This window comes from Musca autumnalis, unplaced genomic scaffold (assembly GCF_047663935.1).
Source record: "Musca autumnalis isolate F117 unplaced genomic scaffold, ASM4766393v1 scaffold_4, whole genome shotgun sequence".
Taxonomy (NCBI): Eukaryota; Metazoa; Arthropoda; class Insecta; order Diptera; family Muscidae; genus Musca; species Musca autumnalis.
In genome coordinates this window covers 198,350,546-198,377,313 of record NW_027411977.1, presented here as the reverse complement: position 1 = coordinate 198,377,313, position 26,768 = coordinate 198,350,546, and the positions used below count along the sequence as shown (strand labels likewise).

The window sequence follows — 26,768 nt, the reverse complement described above, 5'->3', positions numbered from 1 at the left end:
AATTAAACCAATTTTGAATTTTCTGCATGATATTTAAAATTTATTGTTTTTGGTTTTGAGTTTTGCAATTTTTTTTTTGTTTGAAATTAAAAAGTAGTGTAATGTAGTGAAAACAATTTTCCGTTTTGTAGCAGAAAATTCCACCGCATGTTAATGGTGTAAAGGTAATTTGTTGTATGTATACAAATTAAAAATTCATTGAAATGTAAAAAATGTAACATATGGTTTATCGAATTCAGATCAACTGAATTAAATGGAACAATTATAAGATCAATTTGGTTAAGTTGAATTATGCTAACAAAAACGCCTAAAAGTATGCAAACAGTTCGGAATTTGCTTGGCAACAATAAGAATATTGTCCTAGGTCATGTTATGAAACATATGTTTTGTCTTGTATGGAAGGTTAAAAATATTTTCCTTGTCCTAGGTCAAGAAATATTTCGTAAAAATATAAATCAGGACAAAAATTAATTAGACATTGCTTATTAAGCTATTAAAATATAATAAAAAATAACTTTGCAAATTAAATATATGTAAATTGTATATAAATTGTGTTACTGAATTTATATACAATTTAATTTTAATTCTGAACATAAAAATATAAAATAAATTTAAAATTATTCATAAATTACAATTTTTATAAATATTTATAAATTAAAACTTTTAAAAGTTAAAATTAGCTAAATTCTTTGGAAAATTCAGATTTAATAAAAGTGGGAGCAAGCGACAGTTTATATGGGAGCTATAAGAAAGCATGATAATTTTTAATATTTTTAAGGAAGAATTTGCAGAGAATTTAGCAAAAATCCCAATTATTAAAAAAAATTAGTTCTAAAATATTAAAGTTTTGCCGCACTTACTACACCAAAAAGCTTTATATATTTCGAAAATTTTGCTCAGCGAGATAGATGTTAGGGTCACCAAAAAATCTGAATTATTTTTATAAACTGAGAATTTAAAAAAATGTCAAGTTATTTGTGGTTCGGTTAAAAATGTTGCTAATAGCTTCAAAATACCTAAAATCTAGAGGTACCGTTATATGGGGGCTATACAAAATATCGACCTGTCTTGACAATTATGGTGGAAAAGTTTTGGGACCACTGGGAACTCCAATGTAAAATTACAACTAGTTCGGACAAAAAATGGAACCAAAATCCTCTAAATACGTGACATCGGGAGTAACCTTTATATGGGGGCTATACCAAACCCTGGACCGATGTAACCCATATTCAAAGTTGAACTTGGTCCTGCTCTGCACAAATTTAGTATTGATAATTGATCTGCCTTAAGAACATTTGGATCCAAACATATGTTATGTTAGGGACTTAAGCAAACAAATAATATGTTTGGATCCAAATATATTATTTGTTTGCACCCAAACATATTATTTGCTTGCTGCACTTTTTTCTCTCCGCGAACACAAACATTAATTTACATCAGAAGTAGATAAAATTTAGTACCGACAGTTCGTCGGTGTCATGCTTAAATTTTTCATACGCCATTTGTCTGTTTTGAGATAATCGCGGTTTAATGTTTTGCCTCACAACTGCGTGAAGCTGGCTAAATCAAATATTTATATTTTTGACTTGAAAAATATAGTACATTATTGCAAAAATTTAGAGGAATATGTATTGGAATATAAAAGTTATAGAGATTTTTTTTTAAAAAAGGATTTTTGTCGATTTGTTCCATATCCGCACTTATGACACAAATGTGAAATATTGTAAATCACATGGAACAAGTTGACAAAAAAAATTCAGTTTTGCCTCAATGACTTAAATACTCTTAATTCGAAAATTAAAATTCTGATTTTTGAAAAGTGTTTTTAAACTTGTAAGTTTTTAAAATATGAATTTCATAACTGAAAAAATGTTATGCTTTCCCGTCGAAGCGTGGATATCTCGTAAACTAGAGCAGATAGGAGAAGGCCGACTAGAAATTCAGAAAAAGAATACCGGATAACCCTAGAAACCATCTGTATCTCAAAAAGTCAAAAATGGCGTATGGAACACTTAAGCATGACACCGACGAGTTGTTAATTTGGTATAAATAGTTAACATACCTGAAACCGTTTGGTAAAAAAAAATTCGCTCTACCTAGAAAATGCGAAATGCCAAATTATGAACAGTCAATTATTTTAATTTCTTAAATGAATTTTATTTATTAATAGAATAATGCAAATTTTTACTACTTTCCTCTAAATAATTGCATTGAAATGAAAAAAGTGCTAAATATAAATATACGAATATAAGGGAACACCTCGCATCTCAAAAGTTCTAGTCCACTAAATTTTGTATTTTTATTAAAATATAGTACCTGAGGAAAAATAAAACTACTCAGCTTGAAAACACGCTACGGCAATTTATTTATCGTTTCTTGGTGACAATAACACTGTACAACACAAAAAATAATTACAAGATAATTCGACCAGATTATGAAAGAGGACCGAAAAAAAGAAGACACGTGTATCGGCGTTTTGAAAGCTTACGTCGGGAAGTAACCTAAATAGACGTGGCGGTCCGCCCATATCTACAGGTTTTGAAATATTCGACATCAGATTCCTTGGAATCCTTGCATTTTAGGTATAAAGTGTCGTTGGCAATATTACTGACAACAATGCGGGGTATCTTTTTATGAAAAAAAAATTAACCCTCATGCGAGTCACTAAATGGGTCTTTTTGGTCCCTTTTTTCAAAAACGTTTTAAAACTCCTTTAAAATGTGAACGTATCAGATCAAAATATTCTACAAAATTATTTGTCATAAAATTTTACTATAGGTCCCCGAATACACCAAAACTCTAAATCGCACCTAAACTCCAGGAATCTGCCAAAAGTAAAATCACGCTTTGGGGTTAATGTTGTACTTTATCTGAGTTTATTAAGTTTTGTCCCACAAAACTTCATTCTAGATAGAAGATCTCAAAAACAAAAATAATCTCCATCAAATTTCAATATAAGTTGTGAATAAATGAAATAGGTATTTGCAATATATATCAAGAAAATATATACATCAAGTTTGCCAGCAAAACACCCAAATATTTTTTGAATAAATTTGTTTTGTTCTTTTTTCGAGTTGATGCTTGAAAATAACATGAAATTTAGTTCTAGACGAAAGGCGTTAAAAGAAGAAATATTCTACACAAAATTTCATTGTAAGTCCTAGAACAAGCTAGATAGCTGAGTAAAATACTTTGTTAAGAAAATGACGTTACAAAATTAGATATTATAGGTAGAAATTATTTGTTAAACTTTTAGACTCTTAATTACAATTTATTCCATACTGAGTCGAAATCTCCTAAAATACCTCACTTTTTGGGGTTTGTGTCAACAGAAATGTTCCACGTCGACGCCGATACACGTGTCTTCTTTTTTTCGGTCCTCTTTCATAATATGTGCGGGGTTTCTTGTAATTTTGAAAAAGTTCGATTTTGTTGTACAGTGTAATTGTCAAACAAAATAAATAAATAAATCCTCACAGGGGTTCAGAATCATTTTTTTCCTGGTCAACACTCCGTAACATTTAAATGGATAGACATAATTTCATAATTTGTTCTGGCAGATAACACAATCTGCTTTCAGGTAAATTTAGAACGATCAAATTCGATCCAGAGGAATTCAAGGTCAAAATAAAAAATTTACATTTTTTTCATATTTTACATCAAAATATCGTTTTTTTTTTTTGAGTTTCTCATGTGTTCCAATCTATTAAAAAATGTCAAACACAAATAAAATATAATTTAAAAAATTATGTTTCCGTGTTTTATTAGCCTCAATAAATATATTATTTCTCATGATGGAATCTCTCAAAAAACGCTTGCCGTTTAATTTTGCCACCATTTTTAATTTCAATGCAAACGTTTTATTTGAGAGATTCCATCATGAGAAGGAATATATTTATTGAGGCTAAGCGACAAATTATTTCCTAGTTTTAAGTGCATTTCTAAATAAAACACTGAAACCTAATTTTTTTAAATTATATTTTATTTTTAACTTTTCAGTGAATATATTTTTTGACTACTGATATCAAAATTATAGTCAATTTAGGCCTAAAAATATAAAATGTCTGAAATCGTTTAGTACCATTATATAAGGCTATACCCAAATCTGGACTTATGTCCATAATTTTTTGTGGGGAAGATTCTGTACCATTGGGGAATCCAAATGCCAAGTTACAGCCAATTCTGGCTAAAAATTAAGATAAAATCCTTAAAACACTTGAAATCGGGTGGTGCCACTATATGGGGACTATACCAAAACCTATGGACCTATGTCAACAATTTTTGGTGGAGAAGTTTCTGTACCATTGGGTACTCCAAATGCCAAGTTACAGCCAATTCGGCCTCAAAATGAAGATAAAATCCTCATAATACTTGAAATCGGGTGGTACCGCTATAAGGGGGCTATACCAAAACCTGGACCTATGTTCACAATTTTTGGTTAAAGTTAGGTTACCAGATTTGAAATGCAATTTAAATAAAACAATGTTGAACACCTTAAAATGGACCAATCTTTGTTTTAGTTTCATATTCATGTATTGCCATCCAAATCTGAAAAGTGTGCAATGTTTTAGTCCGATTGGTCAACTGCAACTGTGTCGAAATTGAGTTACCAGATTTGAAATGCAATTTAAATAAAACACTGTAAAATGGTAAAAATGGACCAATATTGGTTTTGATTTCATATTCATTTATTGTCATGCAAATCTGCAAAGTGTGCAAAGTTTTAGTCCGATTGGTCAACTGGAACTGTGTCAAAATTGAATTACCAGATTTGAAATGCAATTTAAATAAAACACCGTTAAAACATAAAATGGGCCAATATTGGTTCTGATTCCATATTCATTATTGTCATCTAAATCTGAAAAGTGTGCAAAGTTTCAGTTCGATTGGTCAACTGCAACTGTGTTAAAAATGAGTTACCAGATTTGAACTAAACGGACCAAAGCAAGTTAAATAAACACTGTAAAAATACTATTTGGGTTTTCATAAAACTCACATAAAAATTCGTAACTTCAAAATTTTCATTTCTGTAAAAATGCTGTTATTAATATGGGAAACGGTATGGAAAAAACACAACATTTTACACATGTAATTTTAAAAAATATAGAAAGTGTTAAACGGACGGGACGTGACGAGCTAAAAGAGGACACTTTCAGGTATCATTCTGCGGAAACGAATCTTTGTTCCATGTTTTTCCCTAAAAGTAATAGTCCACTAAATTTGGAATTTCACTAAAATTTAGTACCTAAGGAAAAATAAAATAGCTCAATTCCTGTAAGCGCTGCGGCAATTTCTATAGCTATTTCAACAACAGTTCTATTGCTATTTCTTTCTCCAGAAATTTGCAAAAAAGACATATTTTCCAAAATTGTCGTCTTTAGGAGCACGCCACGCCTATACCCTTCAATATTTTGACCTATTTTTTTGGTTTTCTTAGTTTTAATATGTTTACTATTGAATCTCACATTAAACTTAACAATCGGTGACACCAGACAAATTGGGGTTTTGGTCAGGAAATCGATTTCTGAACAACTGTGCGCCAAAATATTGCAATTTTTTATTCCTTTGTTTAAATATAAAAAATTTCCGCAAATGTTCACATTTGTTGATTATAAATCTATTTTAGTTCAGGACCTGCTAATACCCTAGGCAGACGGCAGAGTTAATTTGCATTAAAAATGTCCTAATTTGAATTAATTTTTCACCCTTACAGACGATAGTTTCTGCATTTATGAAACAGCTGTTTGTGTTGTTTGTTTGTACCCAGCAGACCATTTCATAAAGCTTTACAAAAGTTCGCCAAAATATGCGATACAAATACACTTTCTACCATTGACATTTTCACCACGATGTAGCAAAAATAAATTTAATTTATTCGCGATATTTTTGAGTCTTTTTAATATTATAAAAATATTGCAAAACTTTAAAAAACATTTGAAAAATATATAATTTTCGATAGAATTGGTATGGTGGGTAATGACATTTTTTGTGAAAATAAAAATTTTAAAAAGAGATTTGTTAGAAGGCTTGAAAAACGATTAGCTGCTATTCTACTCGCGAAAGACCACTGCTTATTTTGAAGAAACGCGAAAATTGCTGATTTTTTTTTTCCTTTTTTATTTTCTTAAACATGGAAATTTGACAAAAGACAATTGATTTTCAACAGCATTGCCATATTGAAATTGCTAAATTCAATTTAAATTTCCTTTGATTTTGTGCATTAAGAATGTGGATAATGTACGAATTAATTTGAATTAAGGCAGTTAATGCAAATTAACGCTGCCGTCTGTCTAGGGTATAAGCCTAGCATTGACTCACTGGTATGGCTAGGCTAATTTTGAAATTTAAGGTGGTTTTATCATTTTTTCTCATTTATAACCTCAAAATTTGATAGTAAATGTAACGTGTAGTGAAAACAACTCTTTAATTAATATTGTCGACAATTTTTTTATGTATGTATATTAGGGTTATGATATTTTGATGATTTTTACCTAAGATTACATAAAATCCTAATCATAAAGTGATTACATAAAAAAACTTTCGCAGAAAATTATTTCAAAATTTGTATTTATCTGAACCTTGAACAATTTTTTAAAATCTCTGTAACACTGTGCAAAATTTTTAAGGTGATCTTGTGCAAACAATTTGAACTGGGGATTTTTTGAAAGTACAGTAGGGTTTTGTTGTGTCAGATCCAGCTCGGATTTTATGGAATTTTAAAATGCCTCTATGCCATTGTTTTCAGTACATTTTTCAACGACGATTTAAAAAAAATGTCAAAAATGTAGTGAAATCCGAAAAGCGAGAATAAACTCTTGGTGTGAACTGTGTTTGAAATAAGTGTTGTAAAAGATATGATGCAAAATACCACTGAAACAACATGAAGTAAGCATTTTAGAGTTTCAGAATGTTCTAATGAATTGTTGAGAACTTTATTTGGAAGATTTTTGCAAAAGGTTACTTGCTTCAACTCCCAATAGTTTAGCCGATACTGACCAGAATTTCAGCAATTATGTAAAATTTTCTATATTTTATAGATTTTGATGCTCTAGATGGAGTTTTTCTTATGTGGTTTTTTAAAAGATAAGTTCTACTAGTTTGGGGCTACAATACTGCTAAAGACAGCAAGGCCAAATTCCTATTCGTTTCTGTGATAAAGGCCTGATAATTGCAAAAAAGGGTAGATTTAGCCCGGTTTATATGAGGCCCTAAAATCCGAATTGGATCTGACAGGAAAAAACCTTACTAGGGTTTTTGTAGTCTCAATATGTACTTTCAAAAAATGCACACTAGAAGTTGTTTGCATTTTCAGTGTTGCATAGTGTAATCAGAAATATAACTGAAAACAAATTTTAGGGTCACACGACATAAATTAATATCTGTTACTTTGTCACTAATTGTATCAAAACAAAAAAAAAAAAAACAATCCAGTTTTTTAGTTAAAATCGAAATTTTGATTTTGACAGTTTACAACTTTTTTTAAAACAAGAAGGTTCTTAATTATACCACAAAAACATATGCTGATCGGTTTAATCGTTTTTGAGCTACAGTTGCCCAGGTAGTTTTTTATATTTTTTACATCAGCTAGTCTTTGGGATCCTGATTACTACATCCCGAGAAATGAAAATGCGTATTATGTATAAATATATGTAAACAAGGTAACATGTGTCAGATATTACATTAGAATAAATTAAAACCTGTTGAAACAAATCGAATTTTTTTAATAATTTTTTTAAATTCAAAACCTTTTTCATTTGAAACTCGAATTTTCAAATTTACGAATTAAGATATATAGACTTATATGGAGATTTCTGAGTGAAATCCCACACTTTTTAAGATGAGGTTTTTGATTTCCTTTATTATTTTCAGATTTTTTGACACGGTTCCAGAGATGATTTTACTCTTCCATTTTCTTGAAATTTTTTGTATTAAATTACGATTAAATTATTTGTAGTGGGATTCGAATGATTACTATTTCTATACCATCCACCATATGGAGGGTATAATTAAATTTGTCATTCAGTTTGTAACACATGGAAATATTAGTCGGAGACCCTATAATGTATATATATATATATTATTGATCAGCATTAAATTCTATGTCGATTTAACCATGTCCGTCTGTCTGTTGAAATCAAGATACAGCTCGAAATTTTAGAGATAGAGAGTCAATATTTGGTACAGAAGTATTTATTACTTGCAGGATGGTTGGTATTGAAAATTGGTCCACATTTTGATATAGCCCCCATAGAACGGTACCTCCCAATTTTCGGTATTTTTAAGGTTTTAGCTTCATTATCCTACCAAAACGGCTGAAATTTGGTATTTAGTTATCGCTGAGTGTATAAAACTTTCCACTTAAAATTTGTTGGTATAAGTCCACGCATTCATATAGCCCCCATAGAACGGTACCTCCAGATTTTCGGTATTTTGGAGGTTTTAGCTTCATTATTCCACCAAAATGGCTGAAATTTGGTATTTAGTTATCGTTGGGTGTATAGAACTTTCCACCTGAAATTTGTTGGTATAGGTTCACGCCTTCATATAGCCCCCATAGAACGGTACCTCCCGATATTCGGTATTTTGAAGGTTTTAGCTTCATTATGAAACCGAAATAGCTGAAATTTAGTACTAAGTCTTCGTGGGGGTTTTAAAATTTTCTCCTAGAATTTTGTCGGTATCGGTCCACGCCTACATGTAGCCCCCATAGAACGGTACCTCCCTATTTTCGGTATTTTGAAGGTTGTGGCCTCAATATTCCACTGAAATGGCATAAATTTGGTATATAACCTTTTTGGGAGTATAAAACTTCCCCTCTCTAAATTTGTCGGTGTAGGTCCACTACTTCATGTAGCCCCGATAGAACTGTACCTCCCGATTTTCAGTATTTTTAAGGTTGTGGCCTAAATATTACGCCAAAATAGCTAAAATTTTATATTGAAACTTCGTTGGGTGCACTTCCCCTATACATTTGTCGGTATAGGTCCACGTCTTCATATGGCCCCATAGAACGGTACCTTCCGATTTTCGGTATTTTGAACGTTGTGGCCTCAATATTCCATCGAAATGATGATATAAAACTGTTCCCAAGGTATATGTCTGTACAGGTCCACGCCTTCATATTGCCCCCATTCCCGTCTAAAATCCGTCGGTATAGGTCCACGTTTCGACCAATATCCCACGGAAATCACTGAAATTCGTTATTTAGTCTTCCAAGAGGTTATAAAGTATTCCAGAACAGTATTATCAGTATAGGTTCAGGTCTTCCTATATCGCCATAGAAGCGTACTTCTCGATTTACGGTATTTTTTAAGTTTTAGCCACATTCTCTTACCGAAATATTTGGTATTTAGTCTTCTTAGAGTCTAAAAACTTTCCGTCAGAAATTTGTCGGTATAGATCGACGTGCCTCACATTGTTTTACCGAAACTGCTGAAATTTTGTATTAAGTCATACACGAAAGGAAACTTTTCATTATATTTTACTTCAATACAACTCGTGGTGGAGGGTATAACAAGTTCGGCCCGGCCGAACTTAACGCCGTTCTTACTTGTTTTAATTTAGCAAGTGTTTTTCGAGTTTGAGATCATGTTTTTATCTTTATTATTTCCAGTATTTCGCAATTCCTTTAAATGGCATGTTTAGGGAAAGTCTACAAAATATTTATTTAATATTAGTATCACAAGGTTTTATATTTTAATAACAAACACAACATTTCACATGTAAAACTTATAACTTATTCTTTGAATTTTTGTGTTTGTTAATTAAAATGTAAAATGCTGTGATACTAATATTAAATAAATATTTTGTAGATTTTCCCTGAAGACGTAATTTAAAGGAATTGAGAAATATTGGAAATAATAATAATAAAAACATGACCTCAAGCTCGAAAAACACTTGTTTAATTTGAAAACAAATACAAACGGTCGAACGAACAGCAGGGAAGAAAGTTATCGGCTTGTTTAAGACAATTTTTGAAGAAATTAAAACCTGTTTTAGGTGCTTGAAAATATCATAATCTGAGTCCAATATACACCATAGATACTAATATTAATTAAATATTTTTGAAGATTTTCCCTGAAGACGTAATTTAATGGAATTGAGAAATATTGGAAATAATAACATGTAAAAAAGCGTTAAGTTCGGCCGGGCCGAACTTTTCATACCCTCCACCATAAAATATTCTGAACTAAAATGGAATAATTAGTTTTCATTCATGTCACCAACTTTAAGTGTTTCATTCGGGAGGCCCTTTTTTATAGTGCCTATATTTAACTATGTATGTTGACAATTTTTGGTGGGCTAGAAATTGGGAGGTACCGTTATATAGGGGTTATAATAAAACATGGACCTATGTTGACTGTTTTTGATTGGAGCCTTTAATGTCAAAAAAATCCTAATTCGGTTAAAAATTGTATCTAGAATCCTCAAAATACCGAAAATTGGTACATAACGTGGGAACTTCAAATGTCATTAACAGCTAGTTCGGAGGTATGTGGGCTATACGAAAATATGAAATTAAATGAACAATTTTTGTTGGCTTTTAAATTTCAAATTACAGAAAGTTCGTACAAAAAATAAAGCTAAGGTACGGAAAATCGGAAGGTTTGTTTTGGGGCTATGTCAAGACATGGACCTACGTTCGGTTAAACATTTTAAGTAACATCCTCAAAGTACCGAAAATCGGGAAGTATCGTTATATTGGGGTTATGTTGAAAATTGTTGATGCAAATGTGTGATGACCACTACAACCTTCAAACGTCAAATTACAGTTAGATCGGTTAAAAATTTTTGCTAAAATTGCCAATTACTGAAAATTGGGAGGTACCGTTATATGGGAGCTATATCGGAACATGGGCCTATGTTGACAATTTTTGATGAAGAGGTGTTGTGACCACTAAGAACTTCAAATGTCAAATTACTGCTAGTTCGGTTTAAAATTGTAGTTAAAATCATCAAATTAAAATCGGGAGGTACTTTTATATGGGAGATTTATCAATACATCGACCTCTCTTGACAATTTTTGGTGGAGAGGTGTGGTGACCACTAAGAATTTCAAATATTAAATGTTCAAATTACAGATAATTCGGTTAAAACTTGTAGGTAAAATTCTCAAAATACCGAAAATACGTTATATGGGGATACCGAAATCCGTTATACCGTGGTACCGTTATATGGGGCTATACCAAATCATGGACCTACGTTCATAATTATTTCGAATATAAGTTTTTTGGTCACTAAGAACCCTAAATATCAAATTATAGCTAATTCGGTCTAGAAATGTGAATTTAAACGTCAAAATACCTACTCGGGCGGTAACGTTATATGGGGGTTATTCCAAAACATGGACCTATGTCCACTAGTTATATAAGTTTATTGACATTTAAGAACCCTAAATGTCAATTTATAGCTAAATCGGTCTGAAAATGTAGCTAAAAATGCCAAATACCGTAAATCGGGGGGTACCGTTATATGGGGTCTATACCAAAACGTGGACCTATGTCCACATCTTTTGTTATATAAGTTTATTGACACTTAAGAACCCTAACTGTCAAATTATAGCTAAATCGGTCTGAAAATGTAGCTAAAAACGGCAAAATACCGTAAATCGGGGGGTACCGTTATATGGGGGCTATACTAAAACGTGGACCTATGTCCACAACTTTTGTTATATAACTTTATTGACACTTAAGAACCCTAGCTGTCAAATTATAGCTAAATCGGTCTGAAAATGTATCTAAAAACGGCAAAATACCGTAAATCGGGGGCTACCGTTATATGGGAGCTATACCAAAACGTGGACCTATGTCCACAAGTTTTGTTATATAAGTTTATTGACACTTAAGAACCCTAAATGTCAAATTATAGCTACATCAGTCTGAAAATGTAGCTAAAAACGTCAAAATACCGTAAATCGGGGGGTACCGTTATATGGGAGCTATACCAAAACGTGGACCTATGTCCACAAGTTTTGTTATATAAGTTTATTGACACTTAAGAACCCTTAATGTCAAATTATAGCTACATCAGTCTGAAAATGTAGCTAAAAACGTCAAAATACCGTAAATCGGGGGGTACCGTTATATGGGGGCTATACCATTACGTGGACCTATGTCCACAACTTTTGTTGTATAAGTTTATTGACACTTAAGAACCCTAACTGTCAAATTATAGCTAAATCGGTCTGAAAATGTAGCTAAAAACGGCAAAATACCGTAAATCGGGGGGTACCGTTATATGGGGGCTATACCAAAACGTGGACCTATGTCCACAACTTTTGTCATATAAGTTTATTGATACTTATGAACCCTAACTATCAAATTATAGCTACATTGGTCTGAAAATGTAGCTAAAAACGTCAAAATACCGTAAATCGGGGGGTACCGTTATATGGGGGCTATACCATAACGTGGACCTATGTCCACAACTTTTGTTGTATAAGTTTATTGACACTTAAGAACCCTAACTGTCAAATTATAGCTAAATCGGTCTGAAAATGTAGCTAAAAACGGCAAAATACCGTAAATCGGGGGGTACCGTTATATGGGGGCTATACCAAAACGTGGACCTATGTCCACAACTTTTGTTGTATAAGTTTATTGACACTTAAGAACCCTAGCTGTCAAATTATAGCTACATTGGTCTGAAAATGTAGCTAAAAACGTCAAGATACCGTAAATCGGGGGGTACCGTTATATGGGGGCTATACCAAAACGTGGAACTATGTCCACAAGTTTTGTTATATAAGTTAATTGACACTTAGGAACCCTAAATGTCAAATTATAGCTAAATCGGTCTCAAAATGTAGCTAAAAACGTCAAAATACCGTAAATCGGGGGGTATCGTTATATGGGGGCTATACCAAAACGTGGACCGATATAGCCCATCATCGAACTTGACCTGCCTGCAAACAAAAGACGCACTTTCCCAAAATTTCAGCGTTCTATCTCCATTTTTGTGGATGCTAGAGTGATTACCACAGACGGACGGACGGACGGACGTGCACAGATCGACTCAGAATTTTACCCTGATCAAGAATATATATACTTTATGGGGTATTGAGTATTTCAATGCGTTACAAACGGAAAAACAAACTTAATATACCCTCCATACTATGGTGGAGGGTATAAAAATAAAAACATGACCTTAAGCTCGAAAAAACTGGTTTAGTTTGAAACAAATGCAAAAGGTCGAACGAACAGCAGTGAAGAAAGTTATCGCCGTTTTTTTGACAATTTTTGAAGAAATTAAAACCTGTTTCAGTTGCTTGAAAATATCATAATCTAGGTCCAAAATACATCATAGCATATCGTGTATATATTCTTGACCAAGATAAATTTCTGATTGGTTAAGCCATATCGCCTATAGTAATCACTTGAGCATCCATAAGAATTGAAATATTATTCTAAGGTTGAACTATATCGATCAACTTTTTAATTAATAAATTGAATTAATGGAGCTAACATTGCCTAAGGAATTTATATTGAAAAATTAATTCTAGGGAAATACCACACACCCAACCACTATGCTACGATCGTTTCGCTGGTGGTTTAAGCCAGCTCATCAAGCATATTTTGAATGTAAATGGCTAGAAGACAAAGACTGATTTTGATAACTTCTAGTTATACAACCATTTTTACAAATTTGTAGATATAACGTATTTATACCCTCCACCATATGGAGGGTATAATTAAATTTGTCATTCCGTTTGTAACACATCGAAATATTCGTCGGAGACCCTATAAAGTATATATATTATTGATCAGCATAAAATTCTATGTCGATTTGACCATGTCCGTCTGTCCGTCAGTCCGTCCGTCTGTCTGTTGAAATCAAGATACAGCTCGCAATTTTAAAGATAGAGAGTCAAAAAGTGGTACAGAAGTTTTTATTACTTGCAGGATGGTTGGTATTGAAAATGGAATATATCGGTCCACGTTTTGATATAGCCCCCATAGAACGGTACCTCCCGATTTTCGGTATTTTTCAGGTGTTAGCTTCATAATCCTACCAAAATGGCTGAAATTTGGTACAAAGTCTTACTTAGGGGTATAAAACTTTCCCCCAGAATTTGGTCGGTATCGGTCCACACCTTCATATAGCCCCCATAGAACGGTACCTTCCGATTTTCGGTATTTTTAAGGTTTTAGCTTCATTACCCTACCAAAATGGCTGAAATTTGGTACGTAGTCTTCTTTAGGGGTATAAAACTTTTCCCCAGAATTTTGTCGGTATCGGTCCACAACTTCATATAGCCCCCATAGAACGGTATCTCCCGATTTTCGGTATTTTGAAGGTTTTAGCTTCATTATCCTACCAAAATGGCTGAAAATTGGTACGTAGTCTTCTTTAGGGGTATAAAACTTTGCCCCAGAATTTTGTCGGTATCGGTCCACAACTTCATATAGCCCCCATAGAACGGTACCTCCCGATTTTCGGTATTTTGAAGGTTTTAGCTTCATTATCCTACCAAAATGGCTGAAATTTGGAACTTAGTCTACGTTGGTGGTATAAAACTTTCCCCCAGAACATTGTCGGTATCGGTCCATGCCTTCATATAGCCCCCATAGAACGGTACCTCCCGATTTTCGGTATTTTGAACGTTGTGCCCTCAATATTCCACCGAAATGGCTGACATTTGGTATTTAGACTTCGTTGGGGGTATTCAAACATCCCCTTTAAATTTGTCTGCACAGGTCCACGCTTTCATATTGCCCCATTTCTGACTAAAATTCGTCGGTATAGGTACACGTTTCGATATAGCCCCCATAGAACGGTACCTCCCGATTTTCGTAATACTGAAGATTGTGACGTCAATATCCAACCGAAATGGCTGAAATTCGTTATTTCGTCTTCCAAGAGTTATAAAATATTCCAGAAGAGTATTATCAGTATAGGTCCACGTCTTTCTCTATCCCCATAGAAGCGTACTTCTTGATTTTCGGTATTTTTTAAGTTTTAGCCACATTCTCTTACCGAAATATAGGAAATTTGGTATTTAGTCTTCTTTGAGCCTAAAAACTTACCGTCAGAAATTTGTCGGTATAGATCGACGTTTTGAAATAGCCCCCATAGAATTGTGCCTCACAATGTTTTACCGAAATTGATGAAATTTAGTATTAAGTCTTCTTCATACACGAAAGGAAACTAATTATTCCATTTTACTTCAATACAACGTGTGGTGGAGGGTATAACAAGTTCGGCCCGGCCGAACTTAACGCCGTTCTTACTTGTTTTTGAAGTCTTTTTCTATATCAAGTCACCCTAGTGTCTTGTCTAGGAATCATTTTCTCAAAGCATACACAGGTACAATCGAAGGGGGTTTCTCTCATGAATTGTCAACGTTTAGGAAAGCCTCCATATAAAACTACTAGCCAGCTGTGATTTGGCAATCCAAGTTATCAATGATTTGAAATGTTTACTGCAAAAATGTTTGACATACATAGACCTACATTTTGGTATAAAGAAAACAACAGAACTCCCGATTTGATTTAACCATGTAAGTGTCAATAATATTTGTTTCCCATCATCCCATCCCATCATTGAAAATGTCAAAAATGTTCGACAATTGGACTGGGTGAGTTAACATCGATTTGTCTACCAAATAAGATGTAATTTGATATTTTAGATTTGTAGTAACATTAAAACTTCCCCAATAAAATTTGTAGATATACATAGGTCCGCCTTTTAGTATAGCACTCATATAACGGTATCTCTCCATTTGAAGTTGGGATTGGAAATTCTCAGTGGTTCAAAAACTTCCCTTTAAATAAAAAAGTGAATTCCTGTTCCAGAACCTGCAAATTTTTACTAAGATTCCATTCCAAATTTTTCTTTATGTTATCGAAAAAACATGGATCATACCATCATATCATAAAACATAATAATAAAGTCAATTTCAATATTTGTTGCATACTTTACGGTTGTCACCAATATGCAAGGATGTATGTTGGACATCGATTTAATTAACATTTAAAAATAAATAATAATAAATCCAATTTAAATATCATTTGCATACTTTAGGGATGTATACAACATTCATTTTTTGTCGTCTTTAAAATATCTAACTTTTTATTTATTAATTTATATTAACATTCCCAAAAAAAACTCAATATTTAGAACAATAACAACAATTTCCTTTGCACCATTAACACCTTAAAGGGTGGTTGAATACGTTGTTCAGACACATAAATAATTTCTTAAAACTCAACTAAACGTCGATTAGCTCATCATTACTCTTAAATATTTATGGTGTTTTTGTTGAAACGATTTTCCTGCCTCCTACCTGGGAAGGAAAATCGTTATACAACTACTTTCAATTTATACTAAAATTTGTTTTGTTTCTTTTATATACAAATTGTTGATGTCTTCCCTCTAAAATGCCTCCAACAACGATGAAAATGAAAATCCCATACCCACCAAAATCATTGCAGTGAATTAACGTTTTAGAGCAAGAGCAAAAACAAAAAAGTGAAAATTAAAAAGAACTTGAAAATAAAATAATATAAACAAAAATAAGCAAACAATATAAACAAAAATTATTTGAAAAACCAAAACAACAGTAAAAGTATTATAAAAGAGCAAAAGAAAAGTGCGGCCAAAAAATATTAAAAAAAAAATTAAATAACAAAAAATAATTTAAAATAAAAAAAAAACGAAAATCAAAACTAATCAAAAAACCTTAATTCAACAAAAAATTTAAAGTGAATTTAACGTTCAAATAAATCGTGTAAAACTTTGATCAAAACAGAAAAATTTAACCTCAAAAATAATAAGTAAAAAATATACAAGCAACCGATAATCCTGTAAAACACAGAAAACAAGTTGCGGTAAAACGAAAAATTTTGTGAAATTTTGTGCAAAAGTACATAATTAAAATTCAACAAAAGCAATCGTCGTCGTCGCTTGCAAAAGTGTTGTTAATTTAAGTGAAATTGTGAAAACCCACCCAGTTCCAGACATCACCGTCTTCGTCGTCGCCGTCATCATCATCAACCGAATCAATATCAAACAAACAAATCCCGCTAATACACAAGTGTTGTTTATTTTGGCAAACGTTTAACCAACAAATCATTCCATATGGTTCATATTATTGAATTGGTCGGTCAGCCGAAGGTTGAGTTTGCTCAACAAGTTAATGTGAGTATATCAGTATACAAAAACTCAAAAAAGAATTCGAGCGAGAGAGACCTTATTTTGTGGGCCTTTATCAAACGACTTTCCTTTCCCTTCACTTATCTTTCGCATACATACATATATCACATTTTATTTTCTCCACTATATTTTTTGGTTTATATTACAAAACCCCAGCCAGACATACATATAGACCGGTATCAGTTGTCATACCCTCTGAATATGAATACCGAAAAAAATACAAAAACTCCGCAAAAAAACTCAGATAATAAATCTTGCGTTTGTAGTCACGTAATGACAACATAATATGTGACTTTTTGTCTCTACTATTTTCCTTTTTTCTCTCCACTACAAGTATATGAGTGCTGGGACAGACCAAGGAACAAATGGGTTTCACCCACATGCCGACAGACAAGCACATAAACCGAAAAACTACACACTCTCCGTGGTACCCCCCAAAAACACCCTAACGTTTTTTTCTTCTCAAATGAGCTCTATATTACAATTTTATGAGTTTGTCTACCGGGTATACATAGTTTTTTTTGGTCTTTCCCAATTTGGAATGTAGACCAAGTCATCAAGCAGGAACCACAATAAACATACCAACACACACGCCACATTCACAATTTTCTTGCCTTTTTTTTTTGCTGCTCAACTTATCCAAGGTTATTGGCTGCAAATTTCTTTTGTAAAGATGAAGGTCCTGCTGCCTTGGTTAGCCAGAAGGATAATTAATCATTTTTCTTTTTGGATGACAACAACACAAATTTTCAGGCCTATGACACCACCACCAACAACATCCTTATAAAACACGCCACAAGGAAGTCGAACCATAACAAAAACAGCAAATGACAATAAAACCAAAATCATAATAATAAAGATGTTGATTTTCATGCAGACAAGCAAATTAAAGCATACATTATGGCTGATTGTGTTTTCTGTTTAATTTTTTGACTTCTTTTCTCTTACTTCTCTTTAAATTTTGTGTGACAATTTAAATCGAAAAGATTTGATAATGATGTTTTTGTTATTCATTTTCTCACAGTCACAAAGTTAAGCATCTTTGATTTTGTAATTTTTCATCCTTAAAAGTATGCTTTAAAATAATCAATCTTTGTCTTCTTTTGGAAATTAAGATTGATTGCATATGTGCCAGGCGGTGATGTGAGTATGGTAGAAGCGTGTGTTATAATATTTTTGGAGGATACAAGACAGATTTAGATTGTACACACGCACTAATTATTGGCGTGTGTACGTACTCCTCGAATTAGGAGAATTAGTAAGAGGGAAAATGAAGAAACGTAGAATTTAATTTAAATAAGTAAAACAAAAGTTAGGGGATAATCGAACTGCGAATGAAAAATTTAAAAAATGAAGAATATAAATATTTTAATTTAAATAAGCAAAAATTTGCATTCCATTTAAAATTAGTTAAGGCGCACCGTCTTATATAATTGTTCCACAAACATCCCAGACGGGACAGGAGAGACTTCTCTCATATCAATGAGTGCACCCCGATTCATATTAGCTCAATAATATGGGACCTACTGTTTATTGCCGAGTCCGAACGGCGTGTCTTACGACACCACTTTTATAGAGAAGTTTTACATGGCTGAAATACTCAGCAAATGTCGCCAACATTACTGAGGGGTATTTTGCCACCGTTGAAAATTTTGATGTTGCCTGGCCGGGGAATCGAACCCACGACCTTCTGCGCGCAAGGCGAGTTTGCATACCATTGCACCACGGTGGCACCGTCTTAACTAATTTTAAATGGAAGGTGCTTACACCTGGGAAGTTTTTGCAGATTCTGAAACTACAATGCTCATAGATGAGAAATATCAAGAAGCAAAAAAAAATCACTGTAGGGATTTTCAAATAAATCGCGATTTAAGTTTAAGTCCTATGTAAATAGGCCTAAAGTAAATGTTGTAGCTGTGAAAATTCTCCACAAGATTGACCTTTATGATATTTTCCTAGGTTTTACCGTTTTTGAGACAAGCAAGCACTGACTGTATCGCCTCCTTATAAAACAATGTCATGCTCAGTGCGCTTTAACTAAATTTTGATGAAAACCTCTTACACATGGGAAGATTTCGCGGATTCTGAAACAGCAATGTTCATAGATAAGAAAAATGAAAAAGCAGAAAAAATCGCCAGATGGATTTTTAAATAAATCGCAAGCAAAACTCACAATTTTAGTGTTTTTTAGGTTTTCCCGATTTTGCTTGGACACCGCAAGTCGTATCGAAATAAGTCTAAAGAAAACGTTGTAGCTGTGAAAATTCTCTACAAGACTGATCTTTAGGTTTTTTCGTAGGTTTTACCATTTTTGAGATATAGAGGTTCAGTTCAAATTTATAGGTTTTTATCTTAAGTCTTCAAGATTTTGCTTGGAAACCGCAAGTCATATCAAAATGGGACTAAAGAAAATTATATTTTATTTTTTCCTAGATTGTACCGTTTTCAAAATATATAAGTTTAATATGGAAAATTTCAGTAAGGACATTGTTTTATAACGAGGCGATACAGTCAATGCATTGTCTCAATTTGAACTTCTATATCTCAAAATCGGTAAAACCCACGAAAATATCATAATGGTGAATCTTATGGAGAATTTTCACAGCTACAACATTTTCTTTAGGCCCAGTCACATAGGACTCGCGGTTTCTACGCAAAATCGTGAAAACCTAAAGAACCCCTAAAATGTGAACTTAGATCTATGAGCATTGTAGTTTCAGAATCTGCAAAAACTTCCCAGGTGTATGCACCTTCCATTTAAATTTGGTTAAGGCACACCGTGTTTGTTAAGGGGAAATCGAACTAAGAGAGCAAACCGAACTCCGAAAGAAGTTTTAGGGGAGTTTACACAATTTAGTTATTGACAGAATATAGGGGAAACAAAAATATTCGAAAATATGCTTATTACTTACTTACTTAGCTGGCCAATTACAGAACATTTATTCCATAAGCCGAACTAAGAAATTATCTACAATTCTCTCTGGTTGCTGCTTCGCTTTCTGTAATACCGCGCCTTTTCATCTCTTCATCCCCTTGTTTGCTCTATTTAAGCTTAGGTCTGCCAATTCTGCATGCACCGTCATGAGGCACGTATTTATACGCCTTTTTAGCGGGTGCATCATCGCTCATGGTTATGCCATGGCCTAGACAACGCAATCGTTGCATCTCGATAAGTTTATCTATACTGATGTTGTTGTATAGCAGATACAGCTCGTGGTTCATACGACGTTGATATTCGCCGTAAACGCAGATTAGTCCATAGATCTTTCGAATAATTTTTCTCTCAAACACACCAAGCACTGCCTTGTCTGCCTGCGCAAGTACCCAGGCTTCGGAACCATACATCAGCACGGGTAGTATCAGTGTTTTGTAAAGCGTTGTTTTTGTTTGACGAGATGTGGCTTTGTTCTTAAACTGCTTTCTTAAGCCATAGTAGCATATGTTGGCCAATATAATTCTTCTTTTTATTTCGCAACTGATGTTGTTTGTTGTGTTTGCGGCAATACCGAGGTAGGCGAAGACTTTTACTACCTCAAAATTATAGGAACCAACGTCAACAGTTGGTCCGATCTCTATGGACGCATTGCGCGTCGACATCATCAACTTGGTCTACTCACCGTTAACGACCAGACCCACTTTAGCAGATTCTACTTCGACCTTCATAAAGGTATCGGTAACTTCTTTTACTGATCGCCCCATGATGTCTATATCATCAGCATAAGCGAGTAACTTGTGGCTATTGGTGTAGATTGTGTCATTTCTTTTAACGTTTCCCTCTCGTATAACCTGTTCTAGCAGAATGTTGATGAGATCGCACGAAAGGCTGTCTCCTTGTCTGAAACCTCTTTTGGTACAAAACTCTTCGGAGAGGTTCTTTCCTATTTTAACTGAAGATCTTGTGTCAGTTAAAGTAATTTTACAAAGCCGATGGAGTTTTGCGGGGATACCAAATTCAGACATGGCTTGGAATACCTTTGAACGTAGCGGGCTTTCGAAGGCTGTTTTATAATCGACAAAAAGGTGGTAGGTGTCGATCTGAATCTCTTCGATCTCCTCCAGGATTTGCCACAGGGTAAATATCTGGTCAATGGTTGACTTGCCAGGTCTAAAGCCGCATTGGTATGATCCAATTATTTCATTGACCATAGGCTTTAGTCGTTCGCATAATATCCCTGACAATATCTTGTAGGCAATAGGGAGAAGACTTATGCCCCTATAGCACAGGATGCTCAGGTTTCAATCGTCGGGTACTCGTTCTTCCTGCCAGATGGTGCTATCTAGCTGATGAATACACCTTATCAGCGTGTCGCCTCCGTTTTTGAACAGCTCGGCTTGTAAGCCAACGGCTCCTGCTGCCTTAATACTCTTCAGCCGGTTTATTGCTGTTTTTACCTCATCTTGGCTGGGCGGTATACATTGAATACCATCTTCTCGGCTTGGATTTGTGGTATCTTCGCCGTCTTCGCTACTATCGGATACCAACCGTTTGGCAAACAATTTCTTTTCATATCCTGAGCACACTCTCTGTATCAGTTACCAAATTGCCTTGCTGGTCTCTACAGGAGGATGTGCCTGTACCAAAGCCATCAGTTTGATGTTTTACTCTTTGGTAGAATTTTCGGACTTCATTGTGGCTCCTGTACATCTCGATTTATTTCACACTCTCGCTGTTCCATTTCTCTCTTTTTTTGCGGAAAATTCGTTTCTCCTCTATCCTTTTCTCCCGATACCTCTCTCGTGCACTACGCGTTGCTACTGATTGTAGAGTAGCCCTATATGTCGCATTTTCCTCTTCGGTAGCAGCACGACACTCCTGGTCATACCATGGATTCCTTGGTGGACGTCTCTGGTATCCAAGGATGGATTTTGCGGCTGTTCGCATGGAGTGGGCAATATTTTGCCATTGTGTTGATATGTTATCGGGACGAGGAGTGCTTTCAGTAAGCAATTGGACTAGTTGAGTGGAATATGCTGTGGATATCTGTTGTGTTTGCAGCCTACCAATGTCTAACTTTCGTGTTGTGTCTGTTTGTACTTTATTCGCTACGTTTAACCGGGTACGTACTTTTGCTGCAACAAGGTAGTGGTCCGAATCTATGTTTGCTCCTCGGAACGAACGTACATCCAACACGCTCGATGAATGTCTCCCATATATCACAACGTGATCAATTCGAATTCTTGTTTTCTGATCCGGAAACAACCAGGTGTCCTTATGAAGGCCGAGATGCTTTAATCTGGTGCTGCTAACTACCATGTTATCAGCCTCATTCCGTTGTCAGATGTTTTACTGTGGAGACTGAATTTCCCGGCCGTTGTGGAGACAGAATTTCCCGACTGTTCTTTTCCTATTTTGGCCATTATATCGCCTAGAATAATTTAATGTCATGGGCAGGAAAATTGTCGTATGTTTCTTCTAAGCGCTCATAGAATATATCTTTGGTCCGTTCGTCTTTGTCTTCGGTTGGAGCATGAGCGCAGATAAAGCTAATGTTGAAGAATTTTGCTATTATCCGTATTGTAGCAAGTCTTTCATTCACTGGAGTGAACCTGGAGACCAAATGTTTTAACTTCCGACTAACTACAAATCCACAGCCAAACTCATGCTTTGTGTCATGGCAGCTATAATACAGTGCGTCACCTTCAGCTGTTGTTGTGCCGCTTTTCCCAATCCAACGTATTTCCTGTATGGCAGTAATGTCGGCCTTGTACTTTTCAAGTACATCTGCCAATGCGTAAACTGCACCTTCTCTATAAAGAGTGCGAACATTCGGGAGGTACCTTTCCATGGGGGCTATATGAAGGCGAGGACCAATACCGACAATTTTAAAGGGGAAGTTTGAGTACCCCCAAAGAAGTCTAAATACCAAATATCAGCCATTTCGGTGGAATATTGAGGCCACAACGTTCAAAATATGGGGCCTATATGATGGCTATGAGGGACCGATAACGACAAAGTTCTGGGAGAAAGTTTTATACCACCAACGTAGACTAATTACCAAATTTCAGCCATTTCGGTGTGATAATGAAGCTAAAACCATCAAAAGACCGAAATTCGGGAGGTACCGTTCTATGGGGGCTATATGAAGGAGTCGACCGATACTGACTAATTTCTGGGGGAAGGTTGTATACCCTAAAGAAGACTACGTACTAAAATTCAGCCATTTTGGTAGGATAATGAATCTAAAAACTTAAAAATACCGAAAATAGGGAGGTACAGTTCTATGGTGGCTATATTAAAACGTGGACCGATATTTCAATACCAACCATCCTGCAAGTAATGAAAACTTCTGTACCAAATTTGACTCTCTATCTTTAAAATTGCGAGCTGTATCTTGATTTCAACAGATAGACAGACGGACGGACGGACAGACGGGCATGGTCAAATCGACATAGAATTTTATGCTGATCAATAATAAATATTCTTAATAGGGTCTCCGACGAATATTTCGATGTGTTACAAACGCAATGACAATTTAAATATATACCCTCCATAGGTGGAGGATATAAAAATGGAATTTACTTATGAACAACTTTCGACGTGGATAATCACGGCAAGAGAGCATCGATCAAATTAAATATTTGGTTAACGATAAAGGGTCATTTTATAGCATTTTGAAAAACTGGTTAAATGAATTTAAGTGTGACTGACAGTAGTCAAAAAGCGAAGGTCGTGAGTGTCGCAAAAATCGGCCGTTGTGCCGGAAAAAATTAAGCTGTGGGTGAACGGATAATGCAAGATATCCATGTTATATACCGAGAGATAGAGACATCTTGGGCTGTTCTTCCACCAACTAACATTTGATATTGCATGAACATCTGGCCACAAATATGGATTTTTCTGTTAGATCCAGCAAAGTTGGACAAACGCTCAAAAAAGGCTCTTGTCGATTGATGCAAGGAAGTTGTGAATAAAAACGATTGCGCTGCTTTAAGCGACGTTTATAAGATCATCACAGACGACGAGTCTTGAATTCTATGCTTAGTAGCCCAAAACAAAACAGGAATTGAACGTTTAGGTCTTCAAAAGCGAGCCAAATGCAACGAAAGTTGATCAAGTAAGAAGCACGTCGCAGCAAATGGTCGCCTCTTTCTTCGACAAAACTGACCATGTGGCGACTATACGGCTTCAGAGTTGTAGGACGATTATGATTTTTGATGACAATGCGACATCTCACACATCGACTCAAACCAGCGCCTCTTTGACCGGACAAAATGTGGAACTGATGGGTCATCCGCCATATAGCCCTGACTGGGGACCCAATGTCTTTATTTGATTCCAGCATGTCAAGAAAATAAGTGTGGTAAACGATTTTCGTAGCCAGAAGATGCTGTAAAAGCGTCAAAACCAGGGTTTGAAGTGTCTAAATCGAAGTGGAACAAGTAAAAAAGCATTAAGTTCGGCCGGGCCGAACTTTTCATACCCTCCACCATAAAATATTCATTCCTGTCCCCAACTTTAACTGAGTACGTTAAAATGTCAGATAATGTACATCAAATGCTTCATTCGGAAGGCCCTTTTTTATGGTGCCTATATCTAACTGTTGACAACTTTTTGGTGGGCTAGAAATTGGGAGGTACTGTTATATAGGGGTTATAATAAAACATGGGCCTATGTTGACAGTTTTTGATGGGAGCCATTAATGTCAAATAACTCCTAATTCGGTTAAAAAATTTAGCTAGAATCCTCAAAATATCGAAAATCGGTACATAACGTGGGAACTTCAAATGTCATTAACAGCTAGTTCGGAGGTATATGGGCTATACGAAAATATGAACTTAAATGAACAATTTTTGTTGACTTTTAAATTTCAAATTACAGAAAGGGAGGTTTGTTTTGGGGCTATACAAAAACATGGACCTACGTTCGGTTAAATATTTTAAGTAAAATCCTCAAAGTACCGAAAATAGGGAACTATCGTTATATTGGGGCTATGTTGAAAATTGTTGATGCAGATGTGTGGTGACCACTACAACCTTCAAATGTCAAATTACAGTTAGTTCTGTTAAAAATTGTAGCTAAAATTGCCAAATTACTGAAAATTGGGAGGTACCGTTACATGGGAGCTATATACGAACATGGACCTATGTTGAAAATTTTTGATGGAGAGGTGTTGTGACCACTAAGAACTCCAAATGTCAAATTACTGCTTGTTCGGTTTAATATTGTAGCTAAAATCATCAAATTACTGAAAATCGGGAGGTACCGTTATATGGGGCTTTCTTGACAATTTTTGGTGGAGAGGTGTGGTGACCACTAAGAATTTCAAATGTCAAATTTTCAAATTACAGATAATTCGGTTAAAACTTGTTGGTAAAATTCTCAAAATACCTGAAATCGGGCGGTAACGTTATATGGGGCTATTCCAAAACATGGACCTATGTCCACTAGTTATATAAGTTTATTGACATTTAAGAACCCTAAATGTCAAATTATAGCTAAATCGGTCTGAAAATGTAGATAAAAACGTCAAAATGCCGTAAATCGGGGGTACCGTTATATGGGGGCTATACCAAAACTTGGACCTAGGTCCACAACTTTTGTTATATAAGTTTAGTTACACTTAAGAACCCTAAATGTCAAATTATAGCTAAATCGGTCTGAAAATGTAGCTAAAAACGTCAAAATACCGTAAATCGGGGGTACCGTTATATGGGGGCTATACCAATACGTGGACCGTGGACCTATGTCCACAACTTTTGTTATATAAGTTTATTGACTTTTAAGAACCCCAAATGTCAAATTATAGCTACATCGGTCTGAAAATGTAGCTAAAAACGTCAAAATACCGCAAATCGGGGGGTACCGTTATATGGGGGCTATACCAAAACGTGGACCTATGTCCACAACTTCTAATTTATAAGTTTATTAACACTTAAGAACCCTAAATGTCAAATTATAGCTACATCGGTCTGATAATGTAGCTAAAAACGTCAAAATACCGTATATCGGGGGGTACCGTTATATGGGGGCTATACCAAAACGTGGACCTATGTCCACAACTTTAGTTATATAAGTTTATTTATACTTAAGAACCCTAAATTTCAAATTATAGCTAAATCGGTCTAAAAATGTAGCTAAAAACGTCAAAATACCGCAAATCGGGGGGTACCGTTATATGGGGGCTATACCAAAACGTGGACCTATGTCCACAAGTTTTGTTATATATATTTGTTGACACTTAAGAACCCTAAATGTCAAATTATAGCCAAATCGGTCTGTAAATGTAGCTAAAAACGTCAAAATACCGTAAATCGGGGGGTACCGTTATATTGGGGCTATACCAAAACGTGGACCGATATAGCCCATCATCGAACTTGACCTGCCTGCAAACAAAAGACGCATTTTCCCAAAATTTCAGCGTCCTATCTCTATTTTTGTGGATGCTAGAGTGATTACCACAGACGGACGGACGGACGGACGGACGTGCTCAGATCGACTTAGAATTTTACCCTGATCAAGAATATATATACTTTATAGGGTCGCAAATGAGTATTTCAATGCGTTACAAACGGAAAAACAAATTTAATATACCCTCCATACTATGGTGGAGGGTATAAAAAGGAATTCAACAATTGGTTTGAGCGCATGAAAAAGCGTGTAAATCATGCTGGAG

The 26,768-nt window shown here is 34.7% G+C and overlaps 1 protein-coding gene across 7 annotated transcripts in view; it reads left to right on the top strand.

Annotated features, from left to right (window-relative positions):
* bru3 (CUGBP Elav-like family member bruno 3) overlaps positions 1–26,768 on the top strand; it is a 1,231,558-nt gene that overhangs the window by 36,689 nt on the left and 1,168,101 nt on the right. For all 7 annotated transcript variants that reach the window (XM_073980083.1, XM_073980081.1, XM_073980079.1 and 4 more), the window contains one exon: positions 16,434–17,139. In XM_073980083.1, the coding sequence (XP_073836184.1) occupies positions 17,080–17,139 (60 nt within the window). In that variant the 5' untranslated portion in view covers positions 16,434–17,079. The remainder of the gene's footprint in view (positions 1–16,433; positions 17,140–26,768) is intronic.